General features: G+C 46.3%; 1 protein-coding gene across 1 annotated transcript in view; it reads right to left on the bottom strand.

Annotated features, from left to right (window-relative positions):
* The window catches only part of ITGB3 (integrin subunit beta 3), a 49,201-nt gene that overhangs the window by 3,998 nt on the left and 23,234 nt on the right, over window positions 1-21,969 (bottom strand). The window contains exons 4-14 of the mRNA XM_046677326.1: window positions 21,072-21,324; window positions 19,622-19,784; window positions 18,825-18,986; window positions 17,093-17,188; window positions 16,580-16,669; window positions 15,746-15,880; window positions 14,134-14,563; window positions 9,022-9,244; window positions 7,975-8,075; window positions 5,914-6,033; window positions 1,216-1,382 (exon numbers count right to left, since the gene is read on the bottom strand). Of these exons, the coding sequence (XP_046533282.1) occupies window positions 1,216-1,382; window positions 5,914-6,033; window positions 7,975-8,075; window positions 9,022-9,244; window positions 14,134-14,563; window positions 15,746-15,880; window positions 16,580-16,669; window positions 17,093-17,188; window positions 18,825-18,986; window positions 19,622-19,784; window positions 21,072-21,324 (1,940 nt within the window). The remainder of the gene's footprint in view (window positions 1-1,215; window positions 1,383-5,913; window positions 6,034-7,974; window positions 8,076-9,021; window positions 9,245-14,133; window positions 14,564-15,745; window positions 15,881-16,579; window positions 16,670-17,092; window positions 17,189-18,824; window positions 18,987-19,621; window positions 19,785-21,071; window positions 21,325-21,969) is intronic.

Below are 21,969 nucleotides of genomic sequence, written 5' to 3'. Positions count from 1 at the left end.
TGACCATGCTTGGGGATGTGGGCAGGGAAGAGAAATGTAGCAGGTGATTGTTGGAACTTAGAGGACAGCTTTTGTTCAAACAATTCTTAATTTGTTTCCAACTCATCTCTTCAAGCACTACCCACAAACTATCATGTTATTAGGAAAAAGTAAGACCCTGACTAGGTTTCTCAAATTATTTTCTAACAAAAAGTGACAAATCTCAGAAGGTCTGGTAGTCCTTAGTACCAACACATTCTCACACAGAAACGCAACACATTCTCACATGCCTCAGAGGTTCAGGATTTCTATACTGTACTAACAGAACCATCTTAGTTTCTTGGGACCCTTGGGTACAAAGTCCTAAGGTCTCTATCAAATGGGAACAAACTTTCAGCCTACTCCTGAACATTCATGGAGTCAAACAGCCATTTGGAAGGTCCAGAAAAAAGTTAAAATGTGGAAGATGAGCCAAAGGAGGACAGAGTAAAATTCAGTATATAGAAGGTTCTCCATAAATGCTTGTTTGATTGGATCCAATCAGGATTAACTGCAGGGAGCATAAAAGTAGAGTCTGATTTGGAAGCTACCATCATTTGAGGAAAAAGAGGAGAATGAGATGGAATGACATCCTGCCACTATTTCTAAGAGACTGACAAAAAAAGTAATTCCTATAGTAATCTAACTCCCTTTCACAGTTAGGCAAAGTGCCTAACTTCTCTGTACTCAGTTTCCTTATCTATAAAATGGGAATAATAAAGTTGCCTACCACAAGGGTTGTCATAGGGATAAAAGAAGTTAACACATAAAAAGCATTTAGAACAGTTCCTGATACATGGTAAAACCTCAGTAAATGTTAGCTATTGGGTTTTTTCTGTTTGTGTTTAATGCCTTGCACTTCATCAGGGTATAATGTATTATATATTCTCAATGTAGGATTCTCAAGTGTGTCTTGTCTTCACAATGTTCAGAGCAGAGCTGGGCCCTATCTGTGCTCTGTCAGTACTCACTGACATGGCCCATGGTCACTGGGTGGTAGAGAGAGATCAGGTAGTTTCCAGGAAGCATAAGCACAACGGGACAGTCAGACTATCTCCCAATTTCCAGAACAGAGGCTATCTGGGAAACTATGGTGCTGGCTGAACATGGCCACCCTAAGCATCTGCAGCCTCCACTTCAGCCTCTCAAACCTATGACTTAAGAAAACGCCCAGCCCAGCCCAGCCCAGCCTCTTACAGTGTCCCATTTTGCTCTGGCTCGCTCTTCCTCAAATTTAGCAAATTCCTTCCGGTCATGGATGGTGATGAGGAGCTTCCAGATGAGCAGAGTAGCAAGACCGATGAGCAGAATGGCTCCCATCACTGAAAGAAGGACCACCAGGATGTCAGGGCCCTTGGGACACTCTGTCAGGAGAGAGCACAGAGCAGGATGGTTGTGAATGGAGCAGGAACCACTTGAACTGGTTACAAATAAGATCTTCCTGACAAAGTCAATGAAGTTCTAGAAAGTTCTCTGAAGGAAACAGGACTTACAAAGTAAATCAGTTAGTTTTTAAAATGAGGGGGCTAATCTTTAGGACAAATTATTGATCTGTCTTGAGTCGTTAAAATCAAAGGTTGTGAGCTGGTCACCCACAGGCAGAATCTAGCCTACCGGCATGGGTTCACACAAGTGTTTATTAACAATTTAGGGGGCCAGCCCGGTAGCATAGTTGTTATGTTTGTGCTCTCCGCTTCAGCAGCCCAGGGTTCGCAGGTTCAGATCCCAGGCATGGACCTAGCTCTGCTCCTCAAGCCATGCTGTGGTGGCATCCCACATACAGAATAGAGGAAGACCAGCACAGATGTTAGCTCAGAGACAATCTTCCTCAAGCAAAAAGAGGAAGGAAGATTGGCAACAGATGTTTGCTCAGGGCCAATCTTCCTCACACAAAAAAATTTGATTTTGTTGGCAACACTGAAAAATTACGAGATTCTTCCCCTAAAATTTCAGATTCTTCTTCTCTTTAAAAAAAAAAATCAAAAGATCTAGAAACAACAGGCTAGATATGAGGAGCAGCTACCCCTGTTAGATGGGATTTGTTTTCTAATTTGCCAGAGTCCTCACCACTCTCTCTTTCCTCCACTAAATGGCAGGAAAGTGTGACTTGTTACTGAGTCTGTGCTACTGTGGGCTCTGGAGCCAGATTACCTGGGTTTGAACACTGCTTTGCCACTTACTTTGCTATGTGACCTCTGATAAACTATTTAACCTTTCTGGGTGTCTGTTTCCTGTCTCTCCATCTTTAAAGTGGAGAAAGTAACAGCACTGACTTCAAAAACTTGTTGTGAGGAATAATTAAGTTAAATATATTTAAAGAACTCAGACGGTACCTGGCATAGAGCCAGTGCTCAATAAATACCAACTGCCATTATTGCTGGAGTTGTTATATCCAGCTGTTTTCACTAATTTATTTACCTAGCTCCTGTAGGCGTTTGAGTTTGTTACCCTGGTTCAGATACTTACATCCCTGAGGGCTGGTAACCTAATGACCTTTTCAGCATACTTAGAGACCAAGCAGCCCGCCAACCAAGACAACATTTTGGGTTCCTTCCCAAAATATTTAGTCATCTAAAATTCTAAACCTATTGAGAGCCGACTTCCTGTTCAACCCCAGTCAACAACAGACACAGACAGAGGTGTGTCACCCTCTGAGGGCCAGGCTGAGAATGCTCTACAGAGCTCTGCTTCCCATAAACCATGGGTGTCTGATGGGTGACCTCGCTCAAGTAACTTCTCAGGTGTTATGTAATTAGGTGTGTGTATATGTGTATTGATGGGTGTGGAGAGGAGGTCACACCCACTTTCCACACTGTCTCTCACCTTCTTCTCTAAACACACACCCTATGCTCACCACATACTACCCCAAAACAACTACCACCACAAACCCAAGCTGGCTATTTCCCAAGCCACCAAATTATAACCTGTCTATAATTAAAGGAGCGCCTGGAGAGAGGCTGTGAGGTTCCAGTGTCCAAGTTCTAGGAGTGAAGGGCCCCAGTGCTTCTGGAAAAAGCAATTATGAGTTCTCTGGAAGATTGAGGTAGGGCCAACCCTCAAATCTCAAAGTGAAATCTCTTCAATTCTGCATATCAGTATGGGCAGGACAGGTAGAATGCCAGGAGGTCTTGAGGGGGAAAAAATCAGTTAACCATCTGTCCTGAAAGGAGTGGATGGCAAACTTCCTAGAAGCAGAAGACAAGGTCAGGTGGTCTCTGGAGAGCCCTCCCAGCCACAGCGATGAGGACCCAGGGTGGATGACCCCAGGTCAGGACAGACTGGGTAGGTTTAGCAGATTTGACAAACAAATGTACAGGAAGTCTAGTTAAATTTGAATTTCAGATAAATAACAACTTTCTCGCATAAGTATGTACCAAATATTGTATGGGACATATTATATTTTATCAGGCAACCCTATCTGAGAGTAATGATGGCCCAGCTCAGGGGAGCCCATTCCATGTGGGCTGAATATCACTTGGCCAATGGCAAGCCCTGTGGCAGTGCTCTGTTTACTGCCCTTCAAAGAGAGCATCTGCAAGAGCATGAATTTGAGAAGAGAATGAGAATAATGTCCTCCTACACTCAGGGACTCCAGAGTCCCTACTCAAAGCCAGAGCCCCTGAAAATGGTTGGGAGTGGGGAGTGAGAGAAGCAGAACTTGGCATTCTAAGGAACGAGAGAGGAAATGTGGGTCTGGGGTCCCATCTCCTAATGTGGAAGAAGGGGTCTACTGGTAGTAAGCCAGAAAAGTTACCCCCAGGGGGTTATTTGTACCACTGAGGTTATCATCATCTTTGTTCCCCACAACTCCAGGCAGTAGATTCCAGTCTCAGAATACCGAGCCAAATGATTTTGGCGATACAGCAGGAACCAGAGGATTGTTGTAACAGAGATGAAGTAATGTTAAATCCAAGAGCAATAACATACCAACCTTCTGAAATGAGAAGGGACAAAGGTACAGATAGGGTGGTTGTGGAAAAATCCATAAAATATGTTAACATGGGCAGATGGGAAAGTGTGAGGAAGTCATGGCCAAATAATCCACATCTGCTCCCACACAGATACATACCAAGGCTCTTCCCTCTCCCCTTCCCCACATCAGCTCCCCCTTGAGTCATTAAATAAAACTAAGCTGATGCCCTTTCTTTACCTTCCTTCTCCCTTATAAAAGGCAAGAGCTCTGGGGAAGACTGATGAACATCACAGATGGGGGCACCATGCTCTCCTCTACCCATGGAGATAGCAACACCCTGGTGACATAGATGTGGCAGCCCTTTTCCCACTTTCATCCCCCTCCTTCTCAAGCATCAAAATTCTCGCAACAGATGTCAAGACGTATATAAGCCTGCTTATCTCCTAGGAATAATCAGTCATCTTAATTTATTCAAAACCCATTTATTGTCTTCTTTGCAGATGACTGAGCCAAGTATGCAGATATAACAATAGATAAGACAGAAACTGTTCCTGTGTTCATGGAACTTATGAACTATTGAGGGAGACAGGTGATTAAAGAAGCAATTTAATAGCTTCAGGGAAGCTAGGGAAGCACAGCTGCTGTGAGAGTCAAGCAGGAGCACCAAACCTAGTCAGCAGAATGGAGGCTGGAGGAGGCCTGAGAAGGCTCATGGGAAAAGTGATGTGTCTAAGGCAGAGGCATCAAATACTGGGGTGTGTCACAATTACCAGGAGCACTAATAAAGAACACAGAGACATAGGTTTGTGGAAGTAGGACAGGGCTCAGGACTCTGGATTTTTTAACAAAGGAACATACAAAAGTTTGAGAACCGCTGCCCTAAAGCAGGAGCCAGCAAACTATGGCCTGTAAGCCAAATGCACCTTGACACCTGTTTTTGTAAATACAGCCAGCCCCTGCATTTACATATAGTCTATGCCTTCTTTCCTGCTACAATGGCAGAGTTGAGTAGTCACGGCAGAGACCACAGGGCCCACAAAGCCTAAAATATTTAACATCTGGCCCTTTACAGAAAGTTTGCTGGCCGCTGGTCTCAAGGAGGATTTGAAGAAATCCCTCCAGCTATAAAGAATGTCAAGCGATTAACTGATTTTAGCCTCTGCCTTTAGAGATTGCCCCTTAACTCCCCTAAGTTCTCATCCACCCCCAGCCATACCATAGCCCTTAACCCTCTCAGCGTCATTACTGATTTACATGCCTGTCTCTCCCATGGGTTGTGAGTGCCACGTCTGCATTATTTACTGTTATATTCTCAGCAGCTAGCACAGTGCCCGATATATAATAAGTACTCCAAAATATTTTCTAATGATTCATATCAATCTGTTGTTTAAGGGAAAGGAAGGAGAGGAAGGTGGTAAGCAGAGGCAAGCAAGTCTACTTTAATGGGTGGTGACAAACCTGTGGCTGGTCTGTGTGTGATGGGATGAGCTCTTCCTCTTGAGAGCAAGCACTACCTTTTTCTACATTTTTAGTGTTGAAGGTAGTGAACCTGGTAAGGTCAACACCTCCAGCCATCAGGCCTTCCTCTGGAGCAGCCAGTTGGTTGCTCTTGGCAACCATTTAACTTTTAGTAGAGCAGATGCCTTGTGCTGAAAAATGCTAGAATTTAAATTCCTTACTTCTTAACTTTATCACTTCAAAAAACGCCATGATATATTTTATTGCTTGATGGGATCCATATCTACCTTCTTCCTTTCCTTACCCACCTTATTTTTTCTGTCTCCTCAATTAGCAAATCACTTTCTTGCTCATATTTGTATAAATATATCCCCCACACGCAGAAGACAGGCCCTAAATTATCACTTGTAAGGCCAGGCTTAACCTGGCTGTTCTGTTTAAGAGGAGTGATGGGTGGAAATCACTGCCTAACACAGTTCTCCTTCTCCCTGGGGTAGAGCCAGGGGTCCTCAGGGTTCACTCACCTGGCTCTTCTACCACATACAGGATGGACTTTCCACTGGCGTCTTCATAATACTGGAATCTGACAACACAGTCATCCTCATTCTTGTAGGTACAATTCACTGCATCCTTGCCAGTATCCACTAAGGAAGAGGGAAAGATGGGAGAATAAATAATGAGTCAAATGCTGGAAGATGGGGCCACCCCCAAACCCCAATCACGAGACTTCTGGGAAAGTATAAGACAGGAAACCCTATGCCTGACATTAGGCAAGATGCCTGGATTTGAGATGGCTGTCATGCCTGGCAATTGCCTCCAGATTACCCTCACTGATGTATTTTGTCCTTCACAGGCCATTTCTCTTTCTTCATCTACAAAAGGAAGATGATACACACACCTCACAAGGTCAGTAGAGAATTAAACAGCATAAAGTAAACAGTACCTAACACACACTGGGTGTCTCCTTCCCACTTTTCTTTCTCTGCTTGCTCAATGATTCTCAGTAGTTTGTTTACTCAGCCCTTATATTTCTTCCATTTCTGCTTCTGATCCAGAGTTCCTCTCCAGAGCCATCCTCTCTTCTCGGATTCCCGTTGCATTTTATGGGTTTCATCCCTTCTAATTCTAAAACCTTTTATTCTGACAGGGGAACTATGGTTTACCCTCTATCAGCTGCATTATGCCCTACACTGATGAAACCAGATGGGTAAAACTGACATATAATGAGATTAAGCAAATGTTCCAAGGTCACACAGCACATAAGCGATGGAGCAGGACTAGAACATCAGTCTCAAGGCACATCGTACAGACTTGAACTCAAAAAGCCTTCAGTAAGCCAGCAGTATTGTAATACAGTGGAAAGAGTAAGGATTTCAGGATTTAGTTCTAATCTTAACTCACCATTAATTTGCTTGGATAAGTTACTTAACTTCCCTGAGATTCAATTTCTTCAGCGTCAAAATGAAGATAACAATAGTACTATAGTTCACTTCACTGGGTTGTTGGGAGAAGAATAAGATAATGTGCATAAAAAGATACTTTTATAACTTTTGTAAGTTATAAAATTTCATACAAATAAGCAGTTGTTTTTATGATTACCATAGTGTGGGGGTGGGAGGAGAAATACTTATAAACTAACTTGTAATACTCATCTGGTCTAGATGATAAAAATATCTCACACCTCAGCAGCCTCTCCCCACTGAGCTAATCACAGCAAGCCCAGTGTCCTCCAGAGCAAAAGTTGTCTCTTCAAACTCAATCCCCAAATTGCTAGCCCCACTTGTGATATTAGCCAAAGAGTTCAGAGATCTGACTCTTTTCCATAACACCCCCACCCAGAAGCTGACTAACTGGCTGTGTCTTACTATGGCTCTCACTGAAGAGGTGTTTGTTCCTTTCATGGGAGATGGCTATCTCAGGAGAGATTGCCATCTCCCTGACACCACCCAATGCAGAGCTGGCTCAGATAACTGCATCAGATGTGCTGATGGCAGCAAAGGTCATCTCCTTTTAAGTCAAGATGAAGTACAAACCAGAATACTTGCAGGCAAGAGTTTTGCTCCCCACTGTATTTCTGTCTTATTCCAGAAGGGGCTTCAGAGAGCCAAAAGGGCTTCAGGATAAGATTTTGGCTACAAATCCGTAAGGGTGAAAGTTTCCCTCCAAACAAGCAAAGCTGTATGTCTGGGCATTGCTGAATACTCTTAGTTAAGTAAACTTAGTAAATGCTTACTAGCCTACTAAGCTAAGACTGTCATGGGCAACTACTTCCCCACTCTGTGCCTCAGTGTCTTCATCTGTAAAATGGGTTATATTATCTTCCTTTCCTTGAGGAGGTAGAGTTAGGGTTGCCCAATTTATACATACTTGAAGAGTTATTTGCGGGATCATGCTGAGTCTGTGGGCTGTGGGAAGCAGAAGGGGACTTTTATTAAGTGCCTTCTGTGCATCAGGCCTGTACAAAATGCCTTTGAGGTAGCAATTACTCTCCCATTTTACAGATGAGAGATGGGTAGGTTCTGGGATTAAATCAGAACAACCTGGGACCCGGGTGTGTGCAGCTCTAAGACATAAACTGTACTTACTAAGCTCCTTCACAGACTCGATCTCATCACGACAGTAACGGGTGCAGGTATTCTCCTCGTAGAGGGCTCCCCGCTCAAACTTCTTACACTCCACACACTCCCTAAAGGAGAGAGAACATGGGGATTAAGGCAAGGCAGGAGCAAATCTCAGCATGTTTCAGTCTGGCTCTGACCTCCATAGACCCAGAATGCTCCACCTCAGAAAACAAACACACAAACAACAGCATCTGAAAGACAATCCTGGGGCCCAGACAGTCAAGTCTGGAGTCCAGGGGTGGGAGTGCCCTCCTCATCCAGAGGTAGGGCCCAGCAGGCAGAGGCCCCCAGGTAACTTCATTAAACTTCTTCATGTCTCACCCAAGACTGTGGCAGGAGGGTGAACCCTATACCACTTCTGGGAGCCTTAAAGCCAGAACAGGTCATGTAATTTGGGGGCCCAGTACAAAACGAAAATGCCAGGCCCCTTGTTCAAAAACTACTAATCGTTTCAAGACAGTGATAACAGAGCATTAAACCAAGTGTGGGGCCCTTCTAAGCACAGGGACCTCTACAAACGCACAGCTTGCGTGCCGTGAATCCAGCCCAGCTTAAAATGGTAAGAGAAATGGCAGTGCCATGGACTTGGGCTGACAGGGACCTCCTCTGACCCCAATAAGTGAACCTCTCCTGTTTCACACAGTGTCCTTCATAACTCCAGCCCCACATCTCCCACAGAATCAGAACATCAGCACTGGAACATTCCCCCAGAGTTACCTGGTTTAGCCTTTCTCCCGACTCAGGGATTCAGGATGCCACCCTGGAAGAGGGGTCTCTCCAACTGGAGTCCAGCTGGTACTACTTTCGCCCCTTCACGGTTGGCTCTACCTCCAACTTTCCCCAGAGTTTTCAGTGGAAAGAGGAAAGCTAGCCATTTGGCTAGAGCAGACTCTTCCTAAAGCTTTGGTGAGTAAGAGACAGAACCTTGAGAGCTGAGGATTCTAGTTTGAGCGACCCTCTCCCCGCTCCCAGACACCTAACTCTCTCCAACTCACTTCTCTGTCCACTCACTTCTTAAAGGTGCAGGCATCAGGGCAGGTGGGACACTTCTCACAGGTGTCCCCGTAGGAGCCCGGCTGGATGCAGACGCAGCTGCCACATTCACACTTGCCCCGGCCGCTGCACAGCAGCCCGTTGCTGGACATGCAGGTATCGGTGCGCGTGGTACAGTTGCAGTAGTAGCCAGTCCAGTCGGAGTCACACAGGCAGTCCCCACAGCTGCACTGGCCATGGCCTGAAAGCACACAGCCCAAGAGGGCAGACCAGCTGGTAGGCACCCCCACCCCATGACAGCAGGTCAACCTGCCTTCCAGCTTTACTTCTCATTACCCCCCTCACATTGCCACACATTAGCCACCACACCACACTGTTCTCCATCTTCTACGCTGTGCTTATATCCCCATGCTTCTATTCATGCTGTTCCCTCTGCCTAGATGCCCTTTCATCCTGTGACCACTACCCAACTCCTACTCACCCTTTAAGGCTCAACTGAAATGTTCCTTTCTCTCTGTAACTTTTTCTGACCTCCCCAGGCAAAATCCCCTGTCTGCCCACATGCTTTTCCAGCACTTATATAGACAGACCTCTATTTCAACCCTTCTGTTCAACCCATTTGCTTGCCTATCTGTTTCTCTTTCTAGATTGTGAGCTCCTTGATGGGGGAGCACATATCATATTAACTTTTCCATCAATAGTGATTAGCATAACATCTGATACAGAGTATGCATGCAATTAATGTTTGGTTTTTTATCCACTGATTCAACAAATATTTATTGAGCTCAAACCACAGCAGTGAGCAAGACAGGCAAGGTCCCTACTATCATGGAGCTTACAACCTAGTTAAATTCCTCGAAAACCACACACATTCACCAACCTGTACCTTGTGTTACATTATCATAGTATCGCAAAGAGCCATCAGCCCTCAGAGGAAAGACCTATTCACTTTACTATACGAGTGTAGGAATGGGAGAAGAGACTGGGGTGGGGGTTAGACTGCTTAAATGCAGGCATTCACTCTAAATGCTATATCCCCCTAATAAGCATTTAACAAGGCTTTAAAAATTGGCTCCTACACCCTGCAGAAAGGTGACTCATTCTCCAGGACTCTGAATCAGGAAGAAGTGGATGAATAATAAAAATCTGATTGTTAATCAGAGGAAAGGCAGGGATCAAGAAGGAATTAACCTGAACTGGTCTGAAAATCATGCTACTATGTGAACAGATGGGCCCCAAGATGGTGGAGGAGAGAGTAGGCCAAGGACAAACAGCAACTAGCTGGCACCTACTGCTCCCAGTGACCCCAGTGGGTCTGACTAGAGGCTCTTGGCTACTACAGGTCCCTCTGCCAGTGACCCCAGCACCATCCTCTCAGTAACCACATTGGCATTCAAGACTCAGATACACCTTCACTGACTTAGTAAAAAACGTCTGCTTCCCAGGAAGGATGGGAAACATAACTTCATCTGCTCCAGCTGCCGAGTATATCTGGAGAGCAGAGACACTGGGCTGGCAGAAGGGTGGAGAAAGGAAAAGATTGCATTTTGAGGATGGGTTCCCTCGAAGTACAGCTTGTGGTGAGGATTCTTGTTCAAGCGACCTACTGGGGAAGTGGAAGGGAGGGAGGGAGGCAGGACAGGGAAGGAGTCAAAGGCTGGCAGGAATGCGGTCTCAGCCAGAGACTCCTTTCAGCCTGATCCCACGGTGGGCTCCCAAACAAACCAAATGGCACCACAGAGCTAGCCCCACCTTGAGGCAAAGGGATTGGCCTTGTGTAAGCCCTTGTCCATCAGTCATTGGTCAAGGTCTGAGGACAAGACAGTGTCTGTCAGCTGAAGATAATGCTCCAGAGAAGGGGCAGCTGTGAGCTGTTATCAGCAGCCCTAACAGCAGCTGGGGGGTAGGTGTGCCAGCCAGCAGTGGGGCCCTACAGTGTCCATCACACCCAGTTTTTGGCCATGGCTCCTGGACAGGGAAAGGCCGACAGCCCAGAGGCCTATCAGCACTCAGAGGTTTCAGCCTCCTCAGAAACCCTTGTCCCATAGTGTTTCCTTTGTGAAGCTCAACAAAGTGATCTTTGAGAAGACGGACTGCTGGGCCAGCCAGGGAGAGAGGTTGGGAGTGGAAGTGGCAGTCTAGAGCCAGCAGGCTTATCCTAAACCCTGGCAGGGTCAGCCCTTAAAAGGAAGCCACAGTGTGGTAATGTCACAGGACTGGCACCCCTCCAGCAAAAGGGGTGGCTGAGCCTGGGTTTATAGGAAAGTCAGAGGAGAGTAGTGAGATATGAAGAGAAAGTGTAGGAGGAGGTGGGTAGGGAAGAAGGCAGCAAGGAAGGGGTGGGGAGGGGGAGAAAAAAGGAGGAGCAGGGATTTTAGGTCAGAGGGAATGCAATCACTCCCCCTATACAGCTTGACCTGGGCTGATGCATCACTCCCCTCCTTCATGAGCCAGCCCTTCTTTGACATCCCACCTCTTCCATGAAGCTGCCCAGGCCTCCCCTGTCCACAGTGAGTCCCTCTGGTGACCCCGGGGACACCTCACTTCCAGGATCTGGCAGGTTCTGCCTCGTGTTGTGAATTATCCTTAGGCCAGTTAATGAAGGGCAAAATTGCCTTCCTCATGCCTCTCTACCCCACAACACTGCGGCACACAGCACAGAAGCTGGCTCACAGGGGTGCCTGATCAATCTGTGTTCACGGAGGTGGCAGGTGGAAGAGTCCCTTGAGGACAAGGATGCACTCCTTGATGTTCGAGGCGGGGGTGTGATAATCTGCAAACATGAAGACCATGTCTCCAACGGAGAGGAGAGAAGATGGAAGCCCAGAAACTAAGGAAATGGCCGAGTCATGGCGCTCCTACCTCATGAGCCCCTGCTTGCGGCAAAGAACAAAGCACAGAACAGCGGCTCCGGGGTGGGTCAATGGTGACCTGGGCTCTGAGTTCTGAGAGGTCAATAATCATGCACGACCCCTGCTGACGCATATGGGCCAGATGCCTGGCACAGAGCAGGTGTTCAACGAGTGTGTGCTCCTGTGTATCTGTCACTGGAAAATGTGATGATGGCACCACAGGGTCCAGACCTGAGGCCAGTGGGCACCCGACACCCTGGCAGGCAGTAGGGGAGAAAGGCCTCTGAGAGGCTGCAGTGGCCCCCTGGGGTTCCCTCTTGAATTAAGCTGGAGCACAGTGAGGACGAGCTGTTCTTGCACCAGTGGAGGCAGGAACTGGGGCTACTGACCCAGGCAGCTTTGTTTTGTGGCTTCAGTGGGGCTAGCAGCCAAAGGAAACACACTCTGGCTGGGATCCCGCCCACACTGCCTCACACCAGACCAAGAACAGTCAGGCCATGGAGGAGTGGAGGGCCTCCTTCTGTCCCTGGTGCCCCCACTAGGCTATCTGTAAGCCTCTCCTAGGGCAGCCCTTTCCCCCTCAGTCCCAACCTTCTCCGCTTGGGTCTCCCACATCTAACTGACCCATTCTCTTTGGTACTTTGAATATGATGTAAATACTATAAAATATTAAAATGAACTGAAATTCCTGCCTCACCCCCTAATTCATACTGCTGTTTGTATATGTCTGTTTGTACCTGATCTCTCTCTCCCCCTAATCTCTCTGTATCATTTTTCTCCAATTTCTCTCTCAAATTTTGTTGGCAGGAGTAAAGGAAACAATGTTGTAGACAATAAAAAGGAGCCACTTTTATATTACGTACTCAGGCGTGCTGTGCTTTAGAATGAGACAGATTCACCTTTCTTATCAAGCTTTTTTAAAGGCTGATATTAAAGTGAACATCTGGGTGGATTACCTCAGCTGGTTAGAAGCCCCATGCAAATGAAGCCAATCTGCGTCACAGATTTGATCACCATAGAAGCCAGTTATAATCTCTGTTCTATTGGCCACCCAATACACCCATAAACCAGTCCCAAACAATCTGTAAATGTCTTCAGTCCGTCTGTCACAAGAGAGGTTAAGCCCCAGTGATTATAGCCCAGCAAAAACCTATCCCCAGTGCCCCAGGAACAACTCAGACTGCCTATTTGCCTCAGAGAGTGTGTCTGCAGATAAAGACTACATTAACGTTAGTTCAAATTCCAGCTGGGGAAGTACCCCAGGAGACGTCTTTGGGGCAAGGAGAAACCAGTTTGAGATTATCAGTAGGCCTCAAGATTTTCCTGAATTTTGAAATGAGAAGGACAACTCAGTATCCTGCAGGGAGAAGGACTTAAAATCATAATCCCCAATCTGTAGGCTGGAATCGCTATGGCAGTGCTATCCAATATATATCTGTGCTGTCCAACGTGGCAGCCGCCAGCCACGTATAGCTCCTGAGTGACAAAGGAATTGAATTTTTAACTCTAAATGTAATTAAATTTAAATGAAAATTTACTTAAATTTTAATTAGATTTGATTAATTTAAATTTAAATAGCCACACGTGGCTAATGGCTACTATATTGGACAGCATAGATCTAAAATCCAAAAAGTAATAATAGGACCAACAGTGATAACAAAATAGTGCTGACATTTAATATAAGAGCTTAATATTTTCCAGCCATTGTTCCAAGTGTATTGGCTCATTAAATGTGCTCCAATCTCTTGCATATGTACTACTACTTTCCAAGTCTTTTGCGATGAAAAGATAATTCATGTAAAATAACTATTACTAACTTTACTATATATTCTGACATCATGTATTTTCCAAATCTGTAAATACTAAAAATTCAATTACCATCAGTCAGTGATTTTTTTTTTACCTTAAAAAGGGATTAGTCATAACCTCGAAAAGATTAGAAACCAGTGACTTAAAATATTAGCAGAAGAGCAGATGAAAGAAAGGAACTATCTTCACCTTCAAGTTTCCTTACTCCTTCCCACACTATTCTAGGAGAGAAGCCCCTGAAAGCAGAGCCCATTTCTGCTTCCTTGTATCCCAGGACTAAGGACATAGAGAGATGAGACCAATTAAAGAGAACCTCATTTCTGTCTTCCGCCACTGGAATGGAACACCATCCACTCAGCTCTGTTCCCTGGGCCTTCCTGTGCCCACCTCAAGCCCTGGCCTACGTTTCCAGAGGCTGCAGATGTGTGAGTGTGGGTACCAGGACAGGAGGGGTGTGGAGTTTTCTCACCTGAGCACAACTCCCCCTTGTAGCGGACACAGGAGAAGTCATCACACTCGCAGTACTTGCCCGTGATCTTGCCAAAGTCACTGGTGTGGCAGACGCACTGGCCACAGAGGCACTCGCCCCGCTGGCTGCAGATGGGCTGGCCCTCCCGAGGGCTGCACTCGTCCTGCTGGGAGGGGCGGTAGTCCTCTTCTGAGCACTCGCACTGGGACCCGAGCCAGCCAGGCCCACAGCGGCACACCCCACACTCAAAGGTCCCGTTGCCATTGTTGCAGCGGTGGCTGTAAGGCTCAGCCCAGGCCTGGCAGGCACAGTCGCAGTCAAAGGTGACCTGGACAGTGAGGCTGTCTTTGAAGCCCACAGGCTTGATGGTGAAGGACTTCTCCTTCTCCTGAGGGCAGCCACGTACCTTAGCCTCAATGCTGAAGCTCACCTGGATGAAAAGTAAGATCGCATTCAGACACAGGTGGATACTGTTAACACTCCAGCCCTGGAGGGAAAGAAGCTAGCTGTTCCCTGCCCTGCCCAGGAATACGAAAACGGGGTGTCTTCTCCTCCAGCTATCTGCAGTTCCTCAGCCCTCCCACTATCAAGATCTGCAAAGCAAAACAAGAGCCCAGGGATAGCTTTGCAGTAGTGACATTACCTGGCTGGGTGCAGAGACATGGGTTACAGTCACGAGATAGGTTTTTTTTTTTTTTTATTCCACATGTGAAATAAAGCAGCTCAAGCAGAACAGAACCTGTGACTTGTGAACACTCTGCTCTGGCCAACTAAACTAGCTGGACTGATTACATAATATCAGCAAGACACGCAAAGCACTATTTTGCACCACATAATGCCACACAGTTGGCAACCACAGGCTCAGGATCTACTGTTCAATTTCCACATAACATTTCATCACTTGTGCAGTCAAACACATTTCAGGCCAATATTTCTTACATGGGGTGTGTGCACATATGCCTAGAATATAGACAGAAAGCTAGATGGACAGATGGATGGAGACAGATATAGATGATATAGATATACATATCCCCCTCTTTTCCTCCTTCCCCCTTCATCAACCCCTCTCCCCTTAGGCAGAAGCAGAACCAACCACTAAGGAAGGAAAGCCACAGTGGAACTAAAGGGGCAAAGTGAACATTTGCATTCTGAAATTCCACGAGGGTGCCTATTTTCGCCTGTTCCATTTGCTGTTGAATCTTCAGCAGCTAGAACAATGCCTGGCACAAAGTCAGTGCTCAATAAATATTTATAGATGACACTACCATTTTACATTATGGAGGAAAGAAAGGCATTACCTTGAGGGAGGTTGGAGACTGATTAGGAGCTAAAGGTAAGAAGTATTTTCATTTGCAATCAACTGTGCATAAACAAACAGAGGTAACCTAAATGAAAGTTTTTAAAAATCCTGATGGTGACGTTCTCTTAACAGATAGAGAAGGTTTAGTCAATAGAAGCCTCAGAGGGAAACACTGGCAGCTCCATCGCATCTAACTTGTAATGCGCTTCAGGAAGAAGGTCCAGGGAAGGAAGGGGTGGGGTACCCAAAGACGCTCTGGGGCACAGGCCAGGGTCAGAGCTGCAGCTTCAGCCCCTGCCCAGCCCACCTCACCGTGTCTCCAATCTTGAGTCCAACACAAGACTTGAGGCCTGGAATGACCTCGTTGTTGAGACAGGTGGCGTTGAAGGATAGAGACAACTCCTCAGGGAGGTCACGTACTTCCAGCTCTACTTTAGAGCGGATTTTCTGAGTAGAAAAGGGCAAAAGAAGGTAAGGAAATGGGTAGGAGCCAATTCCATCCCCAGCAAAATCCACCAGGTGGCCTTGGACTCACCCTGGCAGTGCCTGATGCTGAGGTTCACTTAGAAGCTGCCAGAGCACCCCAGCAGCCTGTTTCCTGCTATATTTCCTGCCCAGGACCTGCTCCCTCTCTCTGTCCCCACTTGTGTCTGAGTCTGGGTAAAACGTAAACCAGCTACACCCTCCTGCAGGCCTCAGGGAAGTGCAAAAGAGGAGTGCTAATGCAGGTCACCTTGGGCAGAAGCACTTTCTACCTAAGTTTTAATTAACCTCTCCTTCCCTGAAGTTCAGCTCCCTCTTTCCTCTATTGTTGGAGCCCAGCTCTCCTTCAGCCTGCCCCCACCCCCTAATTTCATGGCTCTGCTCCTTCCTCATCACCATCCCCATCCCCCCTTTCCTTCCACTTTCTCTAAGCTCTTCATTCATTGTTCATAACGCTCCCTAGCATTCTTTTCTGAGCCATTTCTTTCTCAGAAGGCAGCATTCCTCACAGTGCTGGCCATTACCTGGCCTCAGGAAGAACGAGAAGAAGGCAGTGAAGGCTGCGCGGTGGACTAGCAGCCAGAACTCCCAAATCTGAGCCCTCCGGGTAATGCCAAGTGAGGTGGACTCTTAGCAGGCCCATTCCCAGTGCAAGACACTTACTCCATAAGCATCAACAATGAGCTGGAGGACATTGCTAGAATCGGTAGACAGAACTCCCACTGTGGTCCCGGGGATGAGCTCACTGTAGTTCTAGAAAAGAAGATAAAGATGTCCAGGGTTGACTGAATCAAGGTGATGGTCTCCAAAAGCCCTCCCCAAAGCAGACTGTGGGTCTTGAAATGAAGATTGAGGGAAGGATAGGAAATTTTACTTGTCACTGCCAGGAATAAACCTAGCAGTTTTTCAGCCCTGAGCAAAATTATAGAGAACCTCTCACATCCCTCACCTCACTGAATTACTCCCCTCCACCACTGCTAACATCAACACATCCATCCTGCTAGGTTCAAGGAGGAGAGAGGCCACAGAGAGGAATCATTGGCTCCAAGGAACAGGTCAGAGGAGGGTCTTTCCTGGTGGGAGACCATGGCCAGTGCTAGTGTGGACTGGTTGCCTGAGACAGGTCCCCTGTCACAAGGCCCATCCCACTCCAGGAAGCCCTGAAGGCATAGTCACCTGGTAGAGATTGACGACATTTTCAGTCACTGCAAAGATCAAATTGATGTTTTTCTGGGATAGCTTCTCGGTCATCAGCCCCAGAGAGGGATAATCCTGTAAAAAGTGAGGATGTGGAGGTTAGTTAAGAAGTCTATCCAGATACATCACTGGATTTGAAACCATAGAACTTGCTGATTTGGGCTGTAGCCCAGACAGTGTTGGTGCTCAAACCTTTTCACCCTATGACCAACATGAGGCCAGGGGGTAAGTCGCAGCACAAAGCTAGTTGTGAACTCCAGGGATAGATGAAGAGGTAGAGGCTGGTGGTATCAAAACTAAGTATCTCTTTCTTCCCACATGAATTCAATGCATTCATACCATGGAGCAGTTTCCATGGGCCAGGTAATGTTAGGCTTCACTGTTTCGAAGCTTTCTCCTGTTATGGAGCTTCTGACAGATGCCTTGGCTTGGTACCTGCAATCCTCTGTCTTGTGCTCTCAACCTTCCTTTCCAATCATCATTCACCTCTCTCCCTCCTCCACTTACCACTGACCTGGCACACTCTCTTTCTCCCATCTGGAGTGGCCTTCTTTTTCATAATCTTCCTCCTTCCTTAAGGCCCAGCTCAGTTCCCACCCTCTCCATGAGGACTTCTTTGACCAGCCCAGCTTATGATGAGCTTTCCTCCTTTGAATACATAAAGCCCTTATTGACTCTGCCATCCATTTAGCGCTAATCATCCATCTTGTGTTATTGGTAACATATCTCCTCAACTAAACCAAAATCTCCCTAAGGGTAACGCTTTATATAATCTCTGTTTCTCCCTCAGCAAGATGCCTTGCATAGAGTAGGTGTCAGTGATTACTGATTCACCCATTGCCTGGTAGTGCTTCACTTGGCTATGGTTGACACCAAGGAACTCAAGCCACAATAGAGATGTTGGTGAATTGTGAACGTGTCCCTGTGACCCAAGACCCTGCAGGGAGCTCATAAGATCATCTAACTCAGGCTCCTGACTCTACACAGGTGTACCTTTAAGCCACCCGGATGACATAGTTGCTATATTGTCTGTAAGAGATGAAGAGTTCACACCTCCCCCAGATACCCAGAGCATCAGCATTCTGAGGGTCTCATTTTCTTTACAGCTTATGGCAATTTCTCCTGTTTCAATTTAAACTCTTGTTCTTATTTAACCTTCTACGGCCATAGACAACACCTTACAAGAAGTCTCCTCATGTATCAGCTAGATCATCCTTTAGCCTTCTGTCTTTCAAGCTTAATGACTCTGAGCCCTTTAACCTTTCCTCACAGGACCAGCTCTCCATGCTTTTGATGATCTTTGTCTCTTTTTCCTCTATCTTCTTCCAATAACCACAAGTAAGCATGGTATTCCAAAAAGGGGCTAATCATGCACAGTAGACAGGAAGGCCTGCTCTCCAGCTGGACCTGCAAAAGTCCTTTGAGTCCATTCTGGATGCCATGATGCTGCCGTACTAGAGGCAGTGGAGGTAGTGATAACACTAACCATATCCAGGACCATTTCTAACGGTTGTACAGGTTGTACCCCAGATGAAGGTGTCCAGTTGTTGGCGGGGGGGGGGGGGGGGGGGGTGAGGGCAGGCTGACATGAGCCCTGAACCCTGCCCAGAGGAAGGACTGCCATTTACATATTCACACAAAGACTGTGGGTTAGGGCAGCCCTGGCCATAGTGAATAGGGACCATCAGTGGTGTGGTACAAAGAATCTCACCATGGTAGTAGAGGCAGAGTAATGGTTGTCACTGCCAATGTGACACTGCCCATCATTGGGCTGGACAATGCCTGCCAGTCTTCCATCCAGTGCTATATGGGTCTTGGCATCAGTGGTAAACACCAGCAAGTGGGATGCATCATTCCTCCAGCCAATCTTCTTCTGTAAAAAAGTAACAAGGCAAAAGACAGAAAGCAACTTTAGCCAGGTAGTTGGTAGAAAACAAAGACTCAAGGACCTCCCTGTCTGAAGGGCTGAAGAAGTCATCTTGGAGAAGGGCCTCAGTCCCAGTCCTTGGAACACAAACTGGAACTTTCCAACTCAGGGGTTTCTGTTCTCTTAGGAAAAGTCTCAGAGCTGATTAGTTCAAGCAGCTGAAAGACACCTACTTCAACTTCAAATATAACTTTTCCAGTGATAACCACATGGCCCATCTAGAAACCCACCTGCGTTTGCAGAGCTGGGCTGGGCTAGAAGAAATCCCATCTGAATATCTGCCCACTTTGCTGAGGTTAAGTTAACTCAGGCTTGACTCTGATCCACTTCCAGATAAGGTGGGAAAATGTTCTCCCCAGGAAACATCTGGGACCACTGAGGTTCAAAAAAATGTCAACTCTGGCCAGGGAGCAGACAGAAGCAGAGGCTGCATATCAGGAGCAACTCACTGCTCACGCTGTGTGAAGCTCTGCTTAGTTCCTAGCTCTTGTTTCACACAGAAATCCCCACAGTTGAGCCACTTCCTTCCCCCTTTTGATCTGTGCCAACCACACCTGACACTCCGTGCCCTCCAAACTCACATCACAGACTGTAGCCTGCATGATTGCATCAAAGCCACCCTCTGGGGCATCTCGGTTCCGCGACACGCTCTGCTTCTTCACCTCCTCATTGAAGCGGGTCACCTGGTCTGTTAGCGTCAGCACATGTTTGTAGCCAAACATGGGCAAACACACGTTCTTCATACTGGGGAGGAAGGGAGATAATTTACGCACACACCTTGATGGAAAAGGAAGCATGGGGAGTGGGAGGGAGCGAGAGGGGGAAAAATATGGGCAGTGGTATGCCCAGGCCAGTTCTACACAATCACAATTACCCAGACAGTTCAGACTCCAAACCCCTCAAATTGCCTCTCAAATTACCTGAGGCATCACATTGCCGTCCAGCTAGCCTAGAGGCTAAGAGAGTGAGCTGTGGAACCAAATTGCCTGGGTTCAAATCCTAGCTCATCCACTCACTAGTCATGGGACCCTAGACAAGCTTCTCTATACCTAACCTATAAAAATGGGGGCAAGTGATGGCACAATAGCACATATCGCATAGGAGTTGTTGTGAGGCTTAAATGAGTTAATACACGCCAAGTGCTTCGATCAGAGTGAGGCTCTATTGTTGCTCTCACCTTACACTTAACACTTCTCTAAAGTAACATTAATACAACAAAAAAGCAAAAGTTCAACAATAACTTAATGTCCCTGAACCATCAATAAATTGATAGATCTGTGCCAAACAGGAGCATTTTGGTCCCCAGCCCAATGGTTTGTTTGTTTAATTGATGGCTGACATCTTTATTGGAGAAACTTACAACCCAAACAGAAGGTTAAAAAGGCACATCACATAACTTTGAAAACTAAAAAGTAAATTCATACCTCGTCAGGCTCAGTGACCCTCATTTTAGATTATTATAACCCATGGATTTGCAGTCTCCACCAATTAAATAAAGCCATTCAATTGTAAGTCCAAGTGTCAACAGAGGCACACATATCAATTTACAGAATATCAGAAGGTTCAATAAATATCATTTCCACTCTTTTACATTCCTTTAGGACTTAATTCCTTGCATTTTAATCCTATAGGACTCATACTCTTGATGATGAGGAGGACAATGATGACAGTAACAATGGAATCAATCCTTCTGAAATCATAATTCCTCTATTTCCTTATGCATAAATTTTGCTCTACTTTTGATCTCATTTCCTCCCATTCTCTTGTCTCCTATTTATTTGTGACCAAGACCAAGGAAATGATTAATTTTCTTTCTAGGTCTCCAAACAGCCTTGGACTCTATTGACACAACATTCCAGATCAACGGGCTAGCATACTTGCCAGACAGGAAGACCAAGGTAGAGAGCGATATGATTTGGCCAGAAGGAAGCCAACAAAGCTATCCTAGAGCTAGAAATAGGAACCAAGACTTGGACCTGCCTGGGGTAAAGGGGAGGGATGCTGCCCTAGGCTTCTAAAGGAGGGACTTACTCATAACAGGGGTTTTTAAGGGCCTCTGGTGGGGAGATAAACATGTATGGTGACACAGGCTTGTCCACAAAGGCCCCAAAGCCAATCCGCAGGTTACTGGTGAGTTTCCGCATCTGGGAGGCCAGCTTGGTACCCAGGTTCTGGATGCTCCCCAGATCATCCTTCATGGAGTAAGACAGGTCCATCAAGTAGTAGATGTCCACGGGGTAATCCTCCACCTGCCGGACTTGCACGGAGAAATTCTTCGAATCATCTGGAAGGCAGAAAGATATTAGTTTTTCCTGCCTTCTCCCTCTAAGATTAATAAATGGATTTGGACACAGTTGGGATTAAGTAACTTCTTGATGAGACCAAACTTGAAAGCCCTGGTCCCTTCTCCTCTCCCCTTGAAATTCTATTCCTCTTCTAATCTCTCGACCCTCGTATTTTTAACATCTTCTTTTCCATTCTAAAATTCTCCAACCTCTCTAAACACCCATCCATCTAATCCTCTGGGTCCCAAGGGTCTGACACTACCCTGAGCCACAGGCTTTGGCAGTTACTACACTTCAGACTCTGTAAAAGGTAGGAACTATGTCCCACCCTTCTCTGAATCCCATAGCACCCAATACATGCCTTACACGTAGAAGGTACATTCTTTAATTCTTCTTGATATAATCAGAGTCAAAATCAGTGCTTCAAAAAGCCTCTGTCTTAGCCTAATCTTTTATCCCTCTGAAGGTCTCCTGTTCCTATTTTCTCTGCCCCCATGCCCCTTTCTCAACCTCACATGAAAAGGGGGCTTACAAACTGCTTTCTCATCTTATATCTCATTTGAGCCTCAACACAAAGTTATAAGCTAGGTAAAACAGGCATTAAGGGAAAGAAGAAACAAAAATATTTTGAGTATATACTATAC

The sequence above is a fragment of the Equus quagga genome, chromosome 11, assembly GCF_021613505.1.
Source record: "Equus quagga isolate Etosha38 chromosome 11, UCLA_HA_Equagga_1.0, whole genome shotgun sequence".
In the NCBI taxonomy this organism is placed as follows: domain Eukaryota; kingdom Metazoa; phylum Chordata; class Mammalia; order Perissodactyla; family Equidae; genus Equus; species Equus quagga.
The sequence above is the reverse complement of the archived record's forward strand: the minus strand, read 5'-3'. Positions and strand labels throughout refer to the sequence as shown.